Source organism: Dermacentor silvarum, chromosome 9 (genome assembly GCF_013339745.2).
Source record: "Dermacentor silvarum isolate Dsil-2018 chromosome 9, BIME_Dsil_1.4, whole genome shotgun sequence".
NCBI classification, from domain to species: domain Eukaryota; kingdom Metazoa; phylum Arthropoda; class Arachnida; order Ixodida; family Ixodidae; genus Dermacentor; species Dermacentor silvarum.
This window is the reverse complement of record NC_051162.1, coordinates 145,149,161-145,167,281: the sequence shown is the minus strand read 5'-3', so window position 1 is coordinate 145,167,281 and position 18,121 is coordinate 145,149,161. Positions and strand designations below refer to the sequence as shown.

The following is an 18,121-nucleotide window of genomic DNA, read 5'->3' as shown; positions in this document are numbered from 1 at the left end:
TACGTAGAGCACAGGAAGACTAGAAATGCAGTAGTAGGCATGGAGGACCCTGAAATAAAGTGCCACATCTGCTCGTCTGGCTTATGTTTCTGCACATGACTGTTGCATTTTTAATACAAGTGTGCTTTCTGTTTTACTCCAATATAGCAACATTACCAACTCCAGTGCGGGGCAGTCCTTCAGCCAGTGCAGAAATCTTTCTGTACATCCCAGTCAGCTCTGTTATTTGTCCAGCATTGTATTACAAGATTTGTTGAAGTGGTTTAGCAGAATAAGAGCAGTATACTCTTGAATTAGCTGTTTATTTGTATGCACACATTCAGGTCCTCAGTTTGGTTGCATGACAAATTGCCATACCTCAATGGACACAAGAAACAATTTAATAAAATCCAAACAGTAATAATCATCACAACAATATAATGACATGCATTTCTTTTGGTACGTATACAGCCCATGTCTTGGCACTGTATAAATTCAACTATACATCACAAGTACTGTCTCCTGACCACTATTATTCACAGGTGTAAAACGATCACAGTAATTGTTCAACAAATATCACAGTGATTAGTGACATACACTTTGTAACTGCTTTACATGAGCACAATGTGCACAAATGGTCCCTGTGTACCTACACATGATTACACAGTGCCACCTGAGTACTATTACTCACAGGTGTAAAACCAACAAAGCAGTTCTTTAAAAAATATCACAGCACTTAGTGACGTACATGTTGCAACTCCCTTGTAAAAGCATAGTACAAACACGTGAACACACACAAAGCTTGCAGTGGGCCTACATGGAAATACCACTGCCTCAGTACTAATTCACAAGTGTAAAACCAACCAAGCAGTTCTTTAAAGAATAGCACAGTGTTTAGTGACACACATTTTGTAACTGGCTTGTATAAGCTTTATACAAACATGAGAACATGCACGAAGCTAGCGGTGCACCTACATAGAAGTGCGGCCATCTGAGCACCATTATTTGTAGGTGTAAGCTCAAAAGAACAGGTTGTTATAGTGACACACATTTTGTAACTGCCTTATATAAGCTTAGTACAAACACGTGAATGCAACAAAAAATATAAATAAAAAGCTTGCTCTATGCCTACACAGAGACCAACACAACAGGTAAACACCACTTTGAAGACACATGTGACTGTGGCAAAGCACAGTGCTGCGCCAGTTGAAACTGCCATCCAGAAAAGTATTCAGCAATGCTTAAACCACACGCAATAAAGTGCTAAGAGATTGTGTCTAACGTACCTATTTTAATTCAAATTTCTTTAATATAGGGCTCTCTTCCAGATAAGGCATCTGATCAAACTGACCTGATTTTACACCTGCTACATGCATACAATGCACTCGGATATAAGTAACTGGTAATACTAATCATAAAATGCGTTTAGAAACTTGATAGTGTGATGAAGATGTATGACTAGAAAAGTTGTGTTCCCCTCGCACTTGTTAAAGAGATGCAAGTACAAAACTTGTTCTTTTTTTTCACTTTTTGCATTAATGAACGTCCAGGAACCTCAAACCCACAAAAAAATATACTGCTGTGTTAATAGTGTTATGAATAATTTTTTGTGAAAGCTTTTTTACAGACAAGTTGTGGTCTCGTTTCTGGAGATTGAGCTGTATCATGCAGAATAACATGGAAAGTGGTCACATGGAGTGGTTGCAGGATATGCATCGGGTGATACAAAATATCTTTTGTCAACAAAAAAAAAGGAAATGAGGTCAGCACTGATTCTCCATTGATCCCAAATTCTTTGGAAAGCTGCTTCCTATTTGAAACTGATGCTGCTTGTTTCAGTTCCTGCATTTGCAACTTGATTTCACTCTCCAATCAGGTTACACACTCCATGTCGAACATGTTGTGCATAACTATATGACGGTTCAAGGCAAGTTCGACAAGATCGAAACACAGTCGGGCCAAAAGATTCTTTAAAACCTGCTGAGTGGGCAGCTAAAGAATGTCCTGTAACAGTCATCACAGCACCAAAAAACCTTTCACGGCCTCTGTCTGTATCAAAGATGATTCCTTCGTTGGCGAGCACTCTCAACACTTGAATGAAATCTTTAAAAAATTTTAACCGGGCATTATGCTTCTTCAGGTCAGCTGTGTAACCAACCAGCATCAAAAAGATGCTAGACAGTTTAGAACGCTGAGAAGGTGGCAGGTTTAATATTGTTAAATAAAATACACTGAGCTTGCCCAATTTGCCTATTTTGGTACCAATCGGGTTAGCAAGTTCTATGTTATTATAATACAGGTTGAGAAGAACAACATTTTCTTGTGTTTTTTTAAAAATGGGATGTGAATGAAACCTTGTTCTATCCCAGAAGTCACTAAATACAGAGTCAGTCTGCATTCTGCAGGGCTTCCTTACATAGTCAACAATGTTTGGGTGCCTTAGCACATTTTGAAGGAGGTCTGCTAACTTTACAACATAAGCCTTCGCATTCCCTGTGAGCTTTACCAGAGTTGGCGGCACGTAGATACCCAAATTTTGATAGTGAAGCTTTCTCAGGCAGCCGCTTTTGATTTGCTCAATATCAATGCTTCAGCTGCATCAAACATCTTTTTTACCTCTTCAACAACAACAACAACAATCTTATGACACCTGTGTTGTCCTTCTAGGCGGCTACAATGACCAGTTAATCTAGCAACAACACTGACAGTCTCTCTACTATCTTCTAATGGGGGAGAGGTGTGTCCCACCATGCGTTCCACATTGTTGTTGCTATGTGGGCTGGCCGGGGAGGCAACAACTGTAATAGGTTTGCATATTTTAAAGTGATGCTTATACTATGTTATAACACCAAACGTAGTCTTGCTCTCGCTGCACAAGAACACTGGCTCACAGTAGTGGTGAAAAGCTTTTGTATGTTGAGCAAATGAGGTGTATGCACTACAAAAAAGTCACAGTGGTAGCACACATGTTGCCCTACCAGGCCTGGTTCAGTTCCTTCTGACACTACTGCTGATGCTGACGTGCTGCTGCTGCTTGCCTCGTACACTGTTGCAGCTGCAGTAGACACGGCAGTCTCTGTATCTATTGCAGCCGTGTCATCTGTCATGGTAACTTAAGGTGGTATCGGGCTCACTTCTGCAACAGAGATGTCGTTTGCCCCTTGAGGGCTCTCGTCATCAGGGCCAATAATTTCGTAGGCATTGTCTCCTGCATCGAAGGACCAATAAACACAGCCTGAATTAATAAACATAGCTCTCAAAAATACGGACATCAAAACCTAATCACAAGCTTTGCACATCAGTGACCCGGCTTAATGAATATTACTTGCAGCACGAGTTACACAATTGTGTGTTCACATTACAGTAAAGCCTCATTAGAAGAGATACTCAAGGGGCACGGGAAACATGTCTCCTGAAACCAAAAATTTTAAAAACACTGAGGAGCCAGACTAGATCACTTTATTATGCATCATCACTAAACTATGCTTAGATATATCTGAAGGTAATTGATCAGGGTGGCTTAAAGGGCCCCTAAACCACCTCTCGATATTTTTTAAACATTTCAAGTAAACACGTGCGTCGAAATCAGAATGCCGTCACGATCAACGATGCCAAATGCGGCGGCAGTGCTATGCACCACGGGAGTGCCACAAAATGAAGAAAACCACCCCATGTGCCTCTCCGGACTTTTCCTGCACCCCCCCCCCCCTCCCCCCCCAGTTCGTCCTGACGTCACCAGGCTGTCTCTGATGACGTCACCAGTTTCTGGTGCTGTCGATTGGTCGAACGAGAGTGTATGACTGCCGGCAAGGTCTGCAAGCAATTACACATGCTTCCTCTTCCTCGTCGCGTTGCTCGCCGTGCCATTGTGGGCAGCCAGTGGGGGCAAAAAACAGAAACACCGACAGAAGGGTCTCCCGCTGAGGCTCTTCAACCCAGCGAGTCACCATACGGTTCCACGGTATTGGCGAGGTCATTAGCAGCACCCCTAGCAGGACGACAGGCCGGCATGGCAGCAACAGAGCTCATTGGCGATGGCGTGTCACATTACATTTGGAGGTGTACTCGGTGAGGAAAAGACGATACTGTCCAGACGACGCGTACCAGACGAAAGAGTGAAATGAGCGGGGACTACTTTTCGATCATCAAACACACGTAACTCTGCTATTACTGTACCATTGTGGAAAATTCTCGTGGCTACGTGTTCGTTGCCGTATCGTGTACAACTGCAACACCGCAACTAAATTTCGACCTCTGGGTGGTTTAGGGGCCCTTTAAAGAAGACATTCACAGCACTTTTTTTTGTGACTGCACATTGTATTAGCTTCCTTCCAAACTTCTGGAGGTTACACACTTCACTTTGCCAGCCTCCTTGTTGCTCGCAATACCTTTTAGGTGCTCTTAGACGCTCGTCAGCTTCAACTGCCGACACTTTCTGCCCTGCACTGTCCTCATTGCCCTCCTTTTCTAATTCATGCTTAAGGCGACATGTGCAATTGACTTGTGTGAGGATTGCATGATCTTTAAGTCCTTCGGAGCACACGAGGTGCACGAAGTGAATGTGTCTGGGTTGTGTCCCTTCGAAATAGTGAAGAATACTTAAAAAGTCATGCTTAGTAACAAAGGTGTCTCTTGTATGCAATGTTGTTAACGTGGCAAACATTGGAAAACCAACCAAACCATTTTCAAATGTCTCTTACAACCAAGTTTCTCTTGTAACGAGATCCTACTAAATATTTTTCATCTATGGATCATCTGAATGCACATGTATAATCACAAAGACATGTTGCGTGGAATGGGGAACCAGGAACCCGCTCTTACTTTTTGTCCCTAACATAAGCAGCTGATAACAATATGATAAAAGAAATTACACCATCTTCCCGTAGGGGAACCCTGAGTAGTATGCGAAGCAGCCATGGGGTCGTCTCAAGGTAGTTTTATCAGCTGTACAAACTTGGACATGCAGCAGCACCAGCAACGCGCAGAACTGTTGTCGACGCCATCGGCGTTTTGCCCGCGTTCGCACCGAACGCGCGCGGCGTTGGTGACTGTTGCCGGTGCCTCTGAGGCACCTACCGTCACGCTTCTAACCTAAGCTGCTTCACATTATCACACGTGGAGCCACAGGTGTTGCCATTCGTTGTGCAATCCGGAGAGGAGAGGAGCGTCGGAGAGGAGAGGAGGAATGCCGAGAGGAGAGGAGATGAGACAATGAGGAGAGGAGGGAGGAGGATGCGCATGCGCAGTAGGGGTGTGGACGCCGCACAGCGGAGGGAGGGAGGGAGGGAGTGACATATCCCCGACCATAAGATGCTTCGCATCTAAAAAAAGCGGGCAAAGAGGCTAGCATAGAACATGATCATTTATCTCTAAACAGTTTTTTGGGCCCACATCCCTTCCTTATATGACATAAGGAAACAACTTGATTGCAGTACTGGCTGCATGTGATCTGGGTTGATTGAAACAAACAATACTTAAGGTTGCCCTGTATGTAATTGTATCACTGCACTTTTTAGATGTCCTGCTGATGATTCTGGCTGCACAATGCTTTTCATGCTTTTTGGCACGATTGCTTTCTTTTCGTCTCCACTCTTTTTTCTGACTTTCTCCTCCCTTCTTGTGTAAAGTAGCACATCTGATGTATCAAATCTGTTAACATGTGTGCTTCTCTGTGGACTGTGTTGTATTCTTGCGCTGCACAAATAAATTCAAAATGAAAGATGTAACGTCCCTGCCTTTACTTTATATATATATATATATATATATATATATATATATATATATATATATATATATATGTCTCTCTCATGTTTAGAATATATGTACATTCAGGAGCGCCTGCATGCTCTTCTCCCCTGCTCCAGTGATGAAAAGGAGAGCCTTTCTATGCACCAAGTAGAAGAACATTCAAAGGTTTTCACTGTACCCATTACATCAATTATCATGTGGATCTGTCACAATACAGAATAGCAGTGGTCCATAATATTAGCCCATCCTAATATAACTGTAAGTTAGCACATACCGAGATGCTGTGAAACAGCTGTTACAAAGCCGCTGATGCTGGCAATTTCAGCAACAGTGCAGTGGTAGAGCTGAGTGCCACCTGCATAGAGATAAATGCATATATATGTTAACAACTCAGTAGTTGCTGACACTTTCGTAGCTGTACACTGCACAATAAAGTAATCTAGACAACTTTGTTGGAACAAATGCACATAATTAAAACACCATTTAAACACTAACATGATTAACTGCCGCTGACCTCTCACACACTAAGGGATAATTCTACTGAAACATCAGTGGAGTTTTCTTGATCATTTTATGTGCTAGCTTTGCTTTAAATGTCGTGCAGTACTAAAAATATGAAGCAGCATTTCTAGCAGCACAAGTCATCATCAGCCTCACGGTACAACTGATTTTTGCACTGTTTGTGTCAGTGAGACAACACATACAAAGAAAACCAAGTTCACACATATACAGTGCCATGTGCACTTCTCCTTCTGAAAACACAGTCACCAGTTCGAATGCTGCTGACAGGAAAGGTTATATAGAGTGCTACACTGCATGAAACTACCACTTATGACTGTATATGTATGATCTGCTGATTGGAGAGGTAGTCACATGCCATTTCTAGTCTCTTTTAGAAGCATTACTAAAGGCAGAATTAAAATTATTCATATGTCACGAATTTTACACACCCACAGTTTGGTTAAATAACTTGTGAGAAAAAGACATGTTTACTTGGAATAGCAACCCTTTTTCCTGCTGCAAAACTTTCCTTCAAATTAATGACATAATTTTACAGTGTCATAATATATCGTGTTTCTCGCAACTACTAACCGGAACTGGCGAGTTAAGAGTGTTGATACGTAACTCATTGGGCGACAATACTGCCTAATACAAATGCTTCACGAACACGAGCACACGTCCCTCGCAGAGAATGGCAACAATATATATACCTCTGTGAGACATAATCGCACCTCTGTGGTCAAAATGCACGTCAGTACGACATCACCACCTCATTAAAAAAAAACTCAGTACAAGCCAGCAGCCGACTGCATAATGTGAAATTGCAACTGATGTCCACTTACTGGTGGCCTGTGTTTGAGTCACTTCTGGCAGTTAGTTGACTGGGTGCTGAGAAACACACGTTCTGGGTTGTCCCTACAAAACATTCAACGTTATGTGAAATCTTGAAAATGTGTACACGCTGGCATTTCATAATTAAGCTGCAAAATTTATTCATTAAATTCATTCATATGTCACGAATTTCACAAATCCACAGTTTGGTTAAATAACGTGCGAGAAAAAGACATGTTTACCTGGACCAGTTTGTACCAGTAAACTATAAATCAACATCATTGCATGTTATGCGTCCACATTGTGCCTACACCATATTACAATGTGTAGACGGTGCTCATTCACGAAGTTCCCTCTGTAGGAGAAGAAATTCAAGGAGGATCAAGTAAGAAGGATTTGAGTTATATTTAGTGAGTGGCAGTACTTTGTTGGAAACCATGGCGCTGGCTCAATCGATAAGGCTGTGTGCTTTCAACACAAGATCACCCACTTGCAATTGTTCTTTTGTACATTTCAATGTGTCATTTAGTTAGCAGCATCTGCCACAATGGCTCTGTGGTTCCGACATGCCGATGCTGAGCACGAGTTTGTGAGTTTCTGTGTGTCTACTACATTGACATTTTCAAATTTCCTGGGGACTTTTGCAGGTTTTCCCTAACTGTTTCTATGAAGAATCCCCGGCTGTCCATGACACTGGTGGTTCAGCTGGAAGAAAAATAATCGTTGTTTACAGCTTGCCAAATTACTATGCGAGTCCATAATTTTCAGCTAATACTGGGTAAGCTGCGCGTAAGAATGCACTGTAACATTTCACTGAATCGTGTGTTTCATGATATTCAACTCCCTGCAAGTTCCAGGTTTTCACTGATGGCAACATCCTGGAGTTTGATTCCCAGCTGTGATGGTCGCATTCCGTTAAGTTTAGAACACAAAAACGGTGATGTGCCGAGCTGTGGCTGCATGGTAAAGAATTCCAAGCCGCAGGGACGTAGCCAAGGGGAGAGCGGGGAAGCACACCGGGCACGTGCCCTCCCCCTGAAATTTCTGTGTACGTCCCCGGTCAATTTTATGCTGCTACTTGCAGCCTATTTGCCACTTACCGAGTGAAGTGACATATTTGTGCGACCGGTGGCCACAGTGCTTGCGCTCGGGACCAGAACGTACTGCATCACATGCCGGAAGCTCAATGTTGCGCAAATCCTACATGCTTAGATGTAACATTATGTTTACAAGTTGTAGTTGAAGTGTGTGAAGTAGTTATATTCCGCAGAGAGGGTCATAAATCAACAAGTGCACCACGATCTGCATGGAGTGAGATGTCTGCGACTGCACTATACTTGCTTAGCTTCCACAGCAGTGCCTGCAGAGTAGTAGCGTGCAGTAGGCAAGCCTTCCTCCCTTCTCTGGGACATGCACCCGGGTATTGTTACCCATTTCCCGACTTGAGCCCCAGCCTTCACAGCACGGCACGCGATTGCTGATAAGGAGTACTGTTTTACTTTTAGAAGCACCAGATCACCGGAGAAGAAGTCCTAACAAAGCTCTGTTTGCTGATGCTGCAGGTGTCCATGATCTCCGAGAGCATAGCGAACTGCCCGAGGCTGAAGATGCTGCAACTTGAGGAAAACTGCCTCCAGATCAACTCCATCCCGACGCAGCTGCTGACCAACTCCAATGTCTCGCTGCTGGCTGTCGAGGGCAATCTGTTCGAGCTCAAGGACTTGCAGCAGAAGGAGGGCTATGAGACGGTGTGTGACTCGTCTGGGAGCTCATCCTCCGCAATGAGCCTCGTAGCCATGGCATTTCACACCTTAGACGTGTTTATCGCATTCATGTAGGTGAACAGCATGATGACAGGACACAGTAAGAGCGGCAGGACAACAAGTTGTTCGGTCGCTGTTGCAGTGTCATGTCCTAGTAGTATAACAAAACCACTCTAGTATCACTGGGCAATTTTGGAAGTATATATAAATGACCCTGGACAGCATGCCCCGAGTGGCATTATTTGTAGCACACTTGTTATCTGTAGCATCTTTCTTATCACCCACCACTCACAACCAGCCAATCTTGGTGATAAAGTAGCTGAAGTGCCAGTTGGGCCACTGACAAAGCGCAAAAAAGGAATAAAATTGGGATCGCTTTGTTGCGTTATACCAACCCAGGTCTCTCCCAGCAAGATTACTCCTGTTGAGTCAGCTGGCTGCGTCCTGATATTCTGGATCTCACAATAATACGAAAACCTCTGCCTGTCTCAATGGCACTTTGCTTCCGTTCGTGCTACCTTTATCACTGTAAGAGACCACGAGTTATCTATTTTCAGCATTAGATGGCCCGTGCAACTCCGCTTTCTTCCTCTTAATCGCAACTAGAACATCAGCTACCTGCGTTTGCTAATCCGTGTACTGCTGTCTTCCTGTTTCTCAACATCAGATCTGTCATTTTTCATTCTGTTACTTGTTTTGTAGTTCATGCAGCATGCTACAACTTAGATGGCTCCTAAACAGAGAACCAGCCTAGCGTGTGGAGCGCATATTGTATCTACGTGAACCCACACCAGCCTCACTTGAGATTGAACTTGTAGTGGTGGAACAACTGCACCAAATTGTGCCAAAAGCACTCCTCTGTGCCATCCTGTTCCGAAATGGCATTTTAGCTGAATATTGTGCCAAGCCTGCACCAAAGAAACATTCGAACAAATGCTCGTTTTGTTCATGCACACTATCATCATGCTGTGGGTCAACAGAGCGGCTGTAGCCACAGACATAGCAGACTCTATTGGTCACCCACTTGCTGTTATAGTTCTTTTGTAGCACTTCTCCCCTGAGGAGGTTTCAATGTAATGCCATTGCATGGTCCTGTATGTAATGTAAAGTTCTGTAATGCTCGTACTAGTGTGGCACGGAGCTCACTTCAAGAGGCTTTTGGTAAATGAAGCTTTGGATGATGTCGCATTGGACATTGCTCAGCATACGTATAATTGTTGGCAGTGCACCTGTAACAATTCCTTTAATATGCGTGCACAACCGCTGGCATGCAATTTGCTATTAGTGGGACCTTTCTTGCAACATTAATCAATCGGAAGAGTGAATCCTTTGGTGGTAACTTATTCAGCTTTCACATGACCTAATGCACAGTTATGGAGCAGACATTTTGCACATTACAAGTAAAGAAACCAGAAGATGGAAGTGAGGGTTTAGTCGCATACGTCCATTACAGGCATGGTCTTCCTTACACGTCCTTGTTGCGCAATCTTTTATCTTCCTACTCGCACAAAGCATGATGAGCCCGGAAGCGCCTTTTGCAACCCAAAGGGGTTGAAGCAGCATTATACAGTGATATACGCACGTGGAAAGCTATTCTGTTAAAACTAATGAAACTAGTAGCCCGGTAATTTTTATCCCAAATGCCACATTGATGCGCATGAAACAAGCTCCTCTATATTAATTATTTGAATTAATATCGAGACCATAATGTGTATAGATGTACCGTCAACCACAAAAATTTACGGAACACGAGATCTGATAAAAAGCTAAATATCTGCGCAGCCTCACATTGCACCCTAGTATACGCATTTACAGCCTCTACCAGTATATGTGAACAACGTCGTAATGTTCGGTTTTACAGGTTGCAGGCTGCTCGGAAATTGAATGCTTCTGAGATTCCGTGGTCCATAAACATTTGTGGTTGACTGTACATGTCACACTGTGCCAAAAGTGCTTATCGCTGTGCCAAATCAGCATTTTGCCTGCTCCATGACTTGCACCAAAAGGTAACATGGCTGTTCCACCACTGAACTTGCTCAGCTTCACAGTATGTTCTAATGACGGACAATAGGGCAACCACAAGACCATTTTTCCTTCAAGAAATATGGATGTGATGAGAGCTGAGATTATTTGTTCAAATCATGTGGTAAGCTTTAGTTGCGTGATTTTCAATTATTGCGTTATCACACTTCAATTGCAGTCAGTAAAATTTTCGACGACTTTATCTTTTCTTTTAAAGCACACATGGACCACTAAACTGGTAAGTTACAAACTGTATAGAAAGGAAGCTACATTTAAAAATAAGTTTTCCACCTGTTGTGTAAAGCATTTTCTGTCGCATATAAGTTATTTTGCACAATTATTAATGCTATTATGCAAGTAGTGATTGCAAGGACTCGCACAACATTTTCACCACTGCCAACAATAAAAACAGTGATCCTTTTTTTTCCATATTTAACTGGAACTTAGCTGGTTGTGCCATCTAACGAAACTACTGGGAACTTTTATGATCACCATATTCATCATATTCATCATGATGCACAGTCCTCTTCATGAAATAAACTTGAGACAAAAATAACTAGGATTTTGTCCACTATTATAAACAGTATGCAACACATGCATTTTTTGTATATGTGGTTTCATAGAAAAGCCATAGAATTACTATTTGTAGTGTGCTAGCCTGTTAAATTATTTATGGTCTCATCTGACATTACACTATCTTCAGTATCAAGGAATTGTGATAAAAATCTGGTCTCAAAGGAGCTGAATTGACTAGAATGAAATTGGACGCAGTATTGTGAGAATTTATTTCGTTGCATCGCAGCCTTAACAGCATGTAACCTTTCCTTGCAGTACAAGGGACAAATAAAGATCTGGTGTAAAATGAGCAGAATTGACTCAAGTGAAGTTGAACACAGTATTGCGAATTTGCTTCCCTATATCACAATGGTCATAGCATGTGATGTCTTTGCAGTACATGGAACGCTACACTGCAACCAAGAAGAAGATGTTCTGAACTTTGGAAGGGAGCGCAGAACCCGCAGCATTTGGCCAAGAAAGGATGAGCATCTGATCAAGCCCACACTTCCCCTGCAACCCTCACCTAAGGAAGAGAAGGCAGTGCCGTGGACAGAAAGAAAAAAAAAATTGGCATCGTCCGGATAGCCACCTGCCGGAGTAGTCATTCGAGGAGCATCCAAGGCATTGTCGGGAAAGGAAGCACTGTAATATGTAGCCTAGAACCGCGCAACGGCTCAGTGTTGTGTAAGCAGACACCGAAGCTGTCACACTTAAATCGCCTTATCAGTCACGGTGTTGTGGCTTGTCTATATTTATTAAACGCTCTAATATTGTAAATAACCACATATCTCCTGGAACTGCGTGTTTTTCTTGCTTGTAGCAGAACTAAGTCTGTTTGATTCACGTGCGGTTCACTGCACCACGTGCACCAGTTCATGGTGCGCTATGCCGCAGCCCTCAATTTTCAGCTGCAAAAGTGCGCTACTGCGCCGTGGCCCCTCGATTGCCATGTGGTGCAGGCAAGGTGTCACCGCGGTGCAGGGAACATCTGCGTTTGATGGTGAATGGCCATAGACGAGGCACCTTGCAGATGATCTCACAGAGGTGATGTTTCCCGACACTGCAGGCACTTCCAGAGGATGTGGAAATCCTCCCCAACCATGTTTCATTACAGCCGGAATAGCCTTCGGTACTAGGAATTTTGTTGCGCACACCACTATAGCAGTTTTTCAAGCTCCCATCAAACTTGTTTGATTATCTGCACTGATAAACTGAGCAAGCGACGTCCACATCAGTGACAGCACAGGGAGCTTGTGCTGATCCAAAAATGCAGTCCAACAAACAAAAGGTCATTGAGCAGTTTGGCCAAACGTATAACATGGCACCTGAGCAAAAGAATGAGAAAAAAAAAATGCATGCAACGTGCCGCAGCGGAATCATGTACGCAATGCACTGGTACCACCTGAACATTTCTCGCACTAGTGCTGTGAACCATTAGTGAATCGAATATCTGCTGCTCGAGTCAAGCTGGTCAGATATGTCTGACCCAAGGAATGAGTGCTGAAAAATGTGTAGCAAAACAAGATAAAAAGGACCGGACATGCACTAAGTTCCCAGCGAAATTTATCACTGAAAGAGTTGCACATTCTGACTCTGTATCCCATACATGCTTCAACAAAGGGAGAAAAATAACCATCAGCAGCGGCAACAAAAAGCCTTGGAATGTGTGCAACGAAAATGTCAGTATGTGTGTGACTTTCCTAAATAGACATCTATCAAAGTGAGACAATAATAGTTCACCAAGTTATGTCAACCCCTCTCTGCCTGACTGGCACATCTTGAGGTTGCTCCTTGTTTTTTGAAATAAGGATGATGATGATGATGAAATAAACTTTAATTTTCGAGACGGTGTTCCCGAGCGTTTGAGCAGTGGATCACTCTAGGTGGGAGGGTCCCTCATTCCAGGAATCCTCTGGCCGTGATAGCATCCCGGGCTCTGGCGACAAGACGTCGTTGTTCGTCCAGGGCCGGGGTGGAGATCTTGGCCTCCCACGTCTCGGCGAGGAGGTTCACGTCTTCGGACGTTGTATGTTTGGTAACGGCATCTTCGGGGCGCCACGGGCACTCGAGTAGCAAGGATGAAAAGTTTTTTTCTTGTAAGGCCCAGTGTACGTTTAAAAGTACAGTACCATTTTCACCTGTAAATAATTAAAGAAGAAACATACTGTGTTCCTTAGTATGCCATTTTACTAATAAGGGTCCTGCCAAGATGACCACATTGTCATTTTGTGTCACCAGCATGATGTATTTGATCTATTCATTGCCAAACTTGGAGAAGTGCTGAACATAGCAGGTGCTGCTGTACATGCACCTTCTCAGTGGTGCACCGACGGGGGGGGGGGGGGGGGGGGTTCCGGTGTTGTAACGCCCCCCCCCCCCCCCTGAGGCCGAGTTAACCACCTCCCCCCCTCACGTCCAGCCCCACCAGTCCAACGTGTACCTTCAGGGCTCTGTTCACATTGTCGTAACAATTCAGGAGGTGGCTTGAGGTTGAATTTTCCTGATTAACAAAAACACTTTATCACTGTCTTGTATTTATTCATTCACTCTTAAATTACTTTGACTAATGTGCTGAAGAAATAAACATCGCCATCATCCTTGGTGTCTTTATTATTAAAATTATAAAGCATTTTATTTGCTGTTAGATTCCTCTGTCTGAAGCAAGGAAATTGCATATTGTCACGAAGATAGCAATCGAGACCTTGGCAAAATGGTCTTCTTTTCAATACAGGCTGACACTCGGAGAGTGCGCGTTTCAATACACACTTCGCCGTTCTCGTTGCATCGGCCGGTGGCCGCAGGTGCCAGCCTATCTCGCGTCATTTCTCCCCTTCCAAAAGCGACCGTCCCGGTCGGCTGGGTAAAATAAAGTTCATAAGGGGGCAAGACAGCTCTAATGGCAAATGTGGTCACAGAAAACGAAGGATAACCACACAACACTGCGAAGGGTTTGAATGGTGCACTTCACTCGCGGGTGTAGTATGGCTTCATCCGTACTACGTGTACAACTTCGGGGCGGGGACGTCGTCGGCTCAAGCGAGGATCAACGCTTTGGGGCAGGATCTCGTAATTCACATCGCTAAGCCGGCGCACAACCTCGTATGGTCCAAAGTATCGTCACAACAATTTCTCCGAGAGCCCACGGTGACGGACAGGTGTCCACACCCACACGTGGTCGCCGGGGTTGTACTGGACATTCTGTCGGCTCTGGTTGTAACGACGGGCGTCGGTACTCTGCTGGCTACAGATGCGGTTCCGAGCAAGCTGGCGAGCCTCCTCCGCTTTCTGGATAAAGTCATCAGCGCCCTCGCTTGTCGTGGTGCCGTCATCTATTGGAAGCATGGCATCTAAAGGTGTCGTGACGCGACGTCCATAGACAAGTTCAAATGGGGCGAGCTGGGTGGTCTCCTGCACAGCTGTATTATAGGCAAATGTCACGTATGGCAAAATTTCGTCCCATGTCTTGTGCTCTACATCAACATACATCGAGAGCATATCGGCCAGTGGTCTGTTAAGGTGCTCTGTCAATCCGTTAGTTTGGGGTTGATAAGCCGTGGTTTTCTGATGGTTGCTGTGCGTCAACGTGACCACCTCTCGTATTAAATCAGCTGTAAATGCTGCACCACGATCAGTAATGAGGACAGCGGGTGCACCATGGCGCAGTACAATGTTGAGGACGAAAAACTTGGCGACTTCAGCAGCAGTTGCCCGGGGTACAGCTTTGGTCTCAGCGAAACGGGTTAGGTAGTCGGTTGCGACAATTATCCATTTGTTTTCAGAAGATGACGTAGGGAATGGACCTAGGAGATCCATGCCCACTTGTTGGTATGGCGCTGGAGGTGGGTCCAGAGGTTGGAGGAGACCGGCGGGCTTGACGGGTGGTACTTTACACCTCTGGCAGTCACGACAGGTTTTCACATAGTGCTGAACAGACAAAAATAGCCGTGGCCAGTAGTATCGCTGGCATATGCGTGCTAGTATTCTGGTGAAGCCTAAGTGCCCGGCACAGGGGTCGTCATGACATGCCTGCAAAACTTCTTGGCGCAATGTTATAGGGACGACGAGAAGGAACATTTCCTGACTGTTTTCAAAGTTTTTCTTGTAAAGTACATTGTTCCGCAGGCAGTACGATGTCAGTCCTCGTGACAGCGGTCGTGGGATAACAACGTCAGCTCCTTGAAGATACTAGATAATAGCAAGCAGGTCTGTGTCCGCACGTTGTAGGTCAGCCATCCGCACCGTGTCAACGACACCAAGAATTGGCAAATCTTGCTCCAAATCTGATGATGTCAGTGGAATCGGAGCACGTGACAGGCAGTCAGCGTCTCTGTGCTTTCGTCCAGATTGGTAGACGACAGTTATGTCATTTTCCTGTAGGCGGAGACTCCAACGAGCGAGGCGGCCTGATGGATCCCTGAGATTGGCAAGCCAACAAAGTGAATGGTGGTCACTGACCGCTCGAAATGGCCGGCCATACAGGTAGGGTCGAAACTTACTGATGGCCCAAATGACTGCTAAATACTCCTTTACAGTGGTCGAGTAGTTAGCCTCTGCCTTTGTGAGACTACGGCTCGCATAAGCGATTACACATTCCGTACCGTCTTACCACTGAACAAGAATGGCTCCGAGACCAATGTTGCTGGCGTCCATGTGGATTTCAGTTTCAGCATCATCGTCAAAATGCGCGAGCACCCGAGCTTTTTGCAGTCGTTTGTGTAATTCTGTTAAAGCCTGTTCTTGTTCTTCCGTCCACAAAAAGGGCACATCGTGGCGTGTGAATCTCGTCAAAGGCTCAGCGATTTTGGAGAAACTTTCAACGAAACGACGGTAGTAGGCGCAGAGTCCTAAAAACCTCTGAACAGCCTTCTTATCTGTAGGACGAGGGAACTCAGCAGCGGCAGCCAACTTCTCAGGGTCTGGCCGAACGCCATGCGGGGCTGACCACGTGTCCCAGAAACTTGAGTTCCTGAAAACCAAAGTGGCATTTTTCAGGCTTGATGGTGAGGTTTGCCTTGTGGATAGCATCAAGAATGCTCTTCATCCGAGCCAGGTGTTCATTGAACGTGCTTAAAAACACCAACGACGTCGTCCAGGTAGACGAGGCATGTCTGCCACTTCAGTTCAGCGAGTACAGTGTCCATCATTCGCTGGAATGTGGCGGGAGCGGAACACAGGCCGAATGGGAGGACCTTAAATTCGTATAGCCCGTCAGGTGTCACGAATGCAGTTTTCTCGCGGTCGCGCTCGTCGACTTCGATCTACCAGTACCCTGACTTAAGATCTAACGAGGTAAAGAACTGGGCATGATGTAGACGGTCTAAGGCGTCGTCAATCCTGGGCAGAGGGCAAGCATCGCGCTTGGTGACATTTTTAAGCCGTCTGTAATCGACACAGAAGCGTAGTGTATTGTCCTTCTTTTTTACCAGAACGACGGGGGACGCCCACGGGCTTGTCGAAGGCTGAATCATGTCATCGTACAGCATTTCTTTCACCTGGCGTTTAATCGCCTCTCTTTCCATTGGCGACACGCGATATGGATGCTGACGAACTGGGCGCGCCGATTCCTCTGTAAAAATACGGTGTTTCGAAACAGAGGTGCGCTGAACTTTAGATTCTGTAGAGAAGCAGCTAGAGAATTCGCTCACGAGGCCTAATAGTCGTTGCTTCTGTTGTTCCGACAAACCGGCATTAATGTGAATGCGGCTGCAAAGCGTGGTAGCATCTGTCACGTCCGGTGAAGTCACCTCTAAAGTGCCGACGTCGGAGAAATCCGCAATTTGGTTGAGGAAGGCAACAGCCGTGCCTTGAGGGACGTGCTGAAACTCGTTACTGAAGTTCGTCAGAAGAACTAGTGACTGCTTGCTCTGCAACTGAACGAGGCCTCGAGCTATGCAGATATACCGTTCGAGCAGCAGCGAAATATTTGCCTCGGCAATGCCCTCACTGTCGTCGAATGCGTAGCAGGTTACAAGGGTTAATACGCTGCTCCTTGGCGGTAACGTGACATTGTCGTCGACGATGCGCAAGGCGTTGTCATGACAGTTGTACTTGTTGCTTGCTATGGCATGCGCCGTCGAAAACGTTACCCGCAACTCTTGCAAATTAGTGATGACTCCATTAGCCTGCAGGAAGTCCATCCCAAGGATCAACTCTCGCGAACAACTCAGCAGGATAATGAAATCTTCGACGTACGTAAAGCCGCAAATATTCACTCGTGCTGTAAACCTGCCCACGGGCTTTAAGAGGTGTCCTCCAGCAGTACGGACCTGCGACCAAGTCCACTGCATGTCAACTTTTTTCAGTTTAGCGGCAAGTTGTCGGCTCATAACAGAGGTGTCTGCGCCAGTGTCGACTAAAGCTGTGACTTCTTCGTCGTCTATGCTGACTGGTATATCCAATGTTACGACGTGCCTTGGATCACCTGAGTGCATTTGAACGTCGGTCTGTTGACGTCGCTGTCGTCGCTTGCGTCGTAATGGAGGATATTCGGTACATTCAGCGTCAGCGGCCTCACCTCCAGAGGTCGCTGAACTCAGTTTTCCCGGTTTGCAGGACTGGGCGAACGGCGCCTACGGGCGTCTCGATGGAACGCAGGACTTGGCAACCGGTATCGTGACGGAGCCGGTGATGACGAGCAAGGCTCGTGCCTTGGCTGTTCGAAGAAATTCGGACGACTCGCCAGGAAGCTCTTGATTTCCACCGGTCGCTCACCACGTCGT

General features: G+C 45.2%; 1 protein-coding gene and 1 long non-coding RNA gene across 3 annotated transcripts; one reads left to right on the top strand and one right to left on the bottom strand.

Annotated features, from left to right (window-relative positions):
• Window positions 1-283: 283 nt before the first annotated feature.
• Window positions 284-7,094, bottom strand: LOC125940141 (uncharacterized). 2 transcript variants are annotated; one of them, XR_007463371.1, is made up of 2 exons: window positions 7,071-7,094; window positions 284-3,187 (listed from the first exon to the last, which is right to left on the bottom strand). It is a non-coding gene; the product is annotated as an uncharacterized LOC125940141 (long non-coding RNA). The 2 variants fall into 2 exon arrangements; XR_007463372.1 differs by lacking the exon at window positions 7,071-7,094 and adding an exon at window positions 6,002-6,079.
• Window positions 7,095-8,512: 1,418 nt separating this feature from the next.
• On the top strand, window positions 8,513-12,185 carry LOC119463962 (leucine-rich repeat-containing protein 57-like). Its single transcript, XM_037724785.2, has 2 exons — window positions 8,513-8,807; window positions 11,797-12,185. Exons 1-2 carry the CDS (start codon window positions 8,613-8,615, stop codon window positions 11,836-11,838), a joined length of 237 nt encoding a protein of 78 aa, XP_037580713.2. The 5' UTR covers window positions 8,513-8,612; the 3' UTR covers window positions 11,839-12,185.
• The last annotated feature ends 5,936 nt before the right edge of the window (window positions 12,186-18,121 follow it).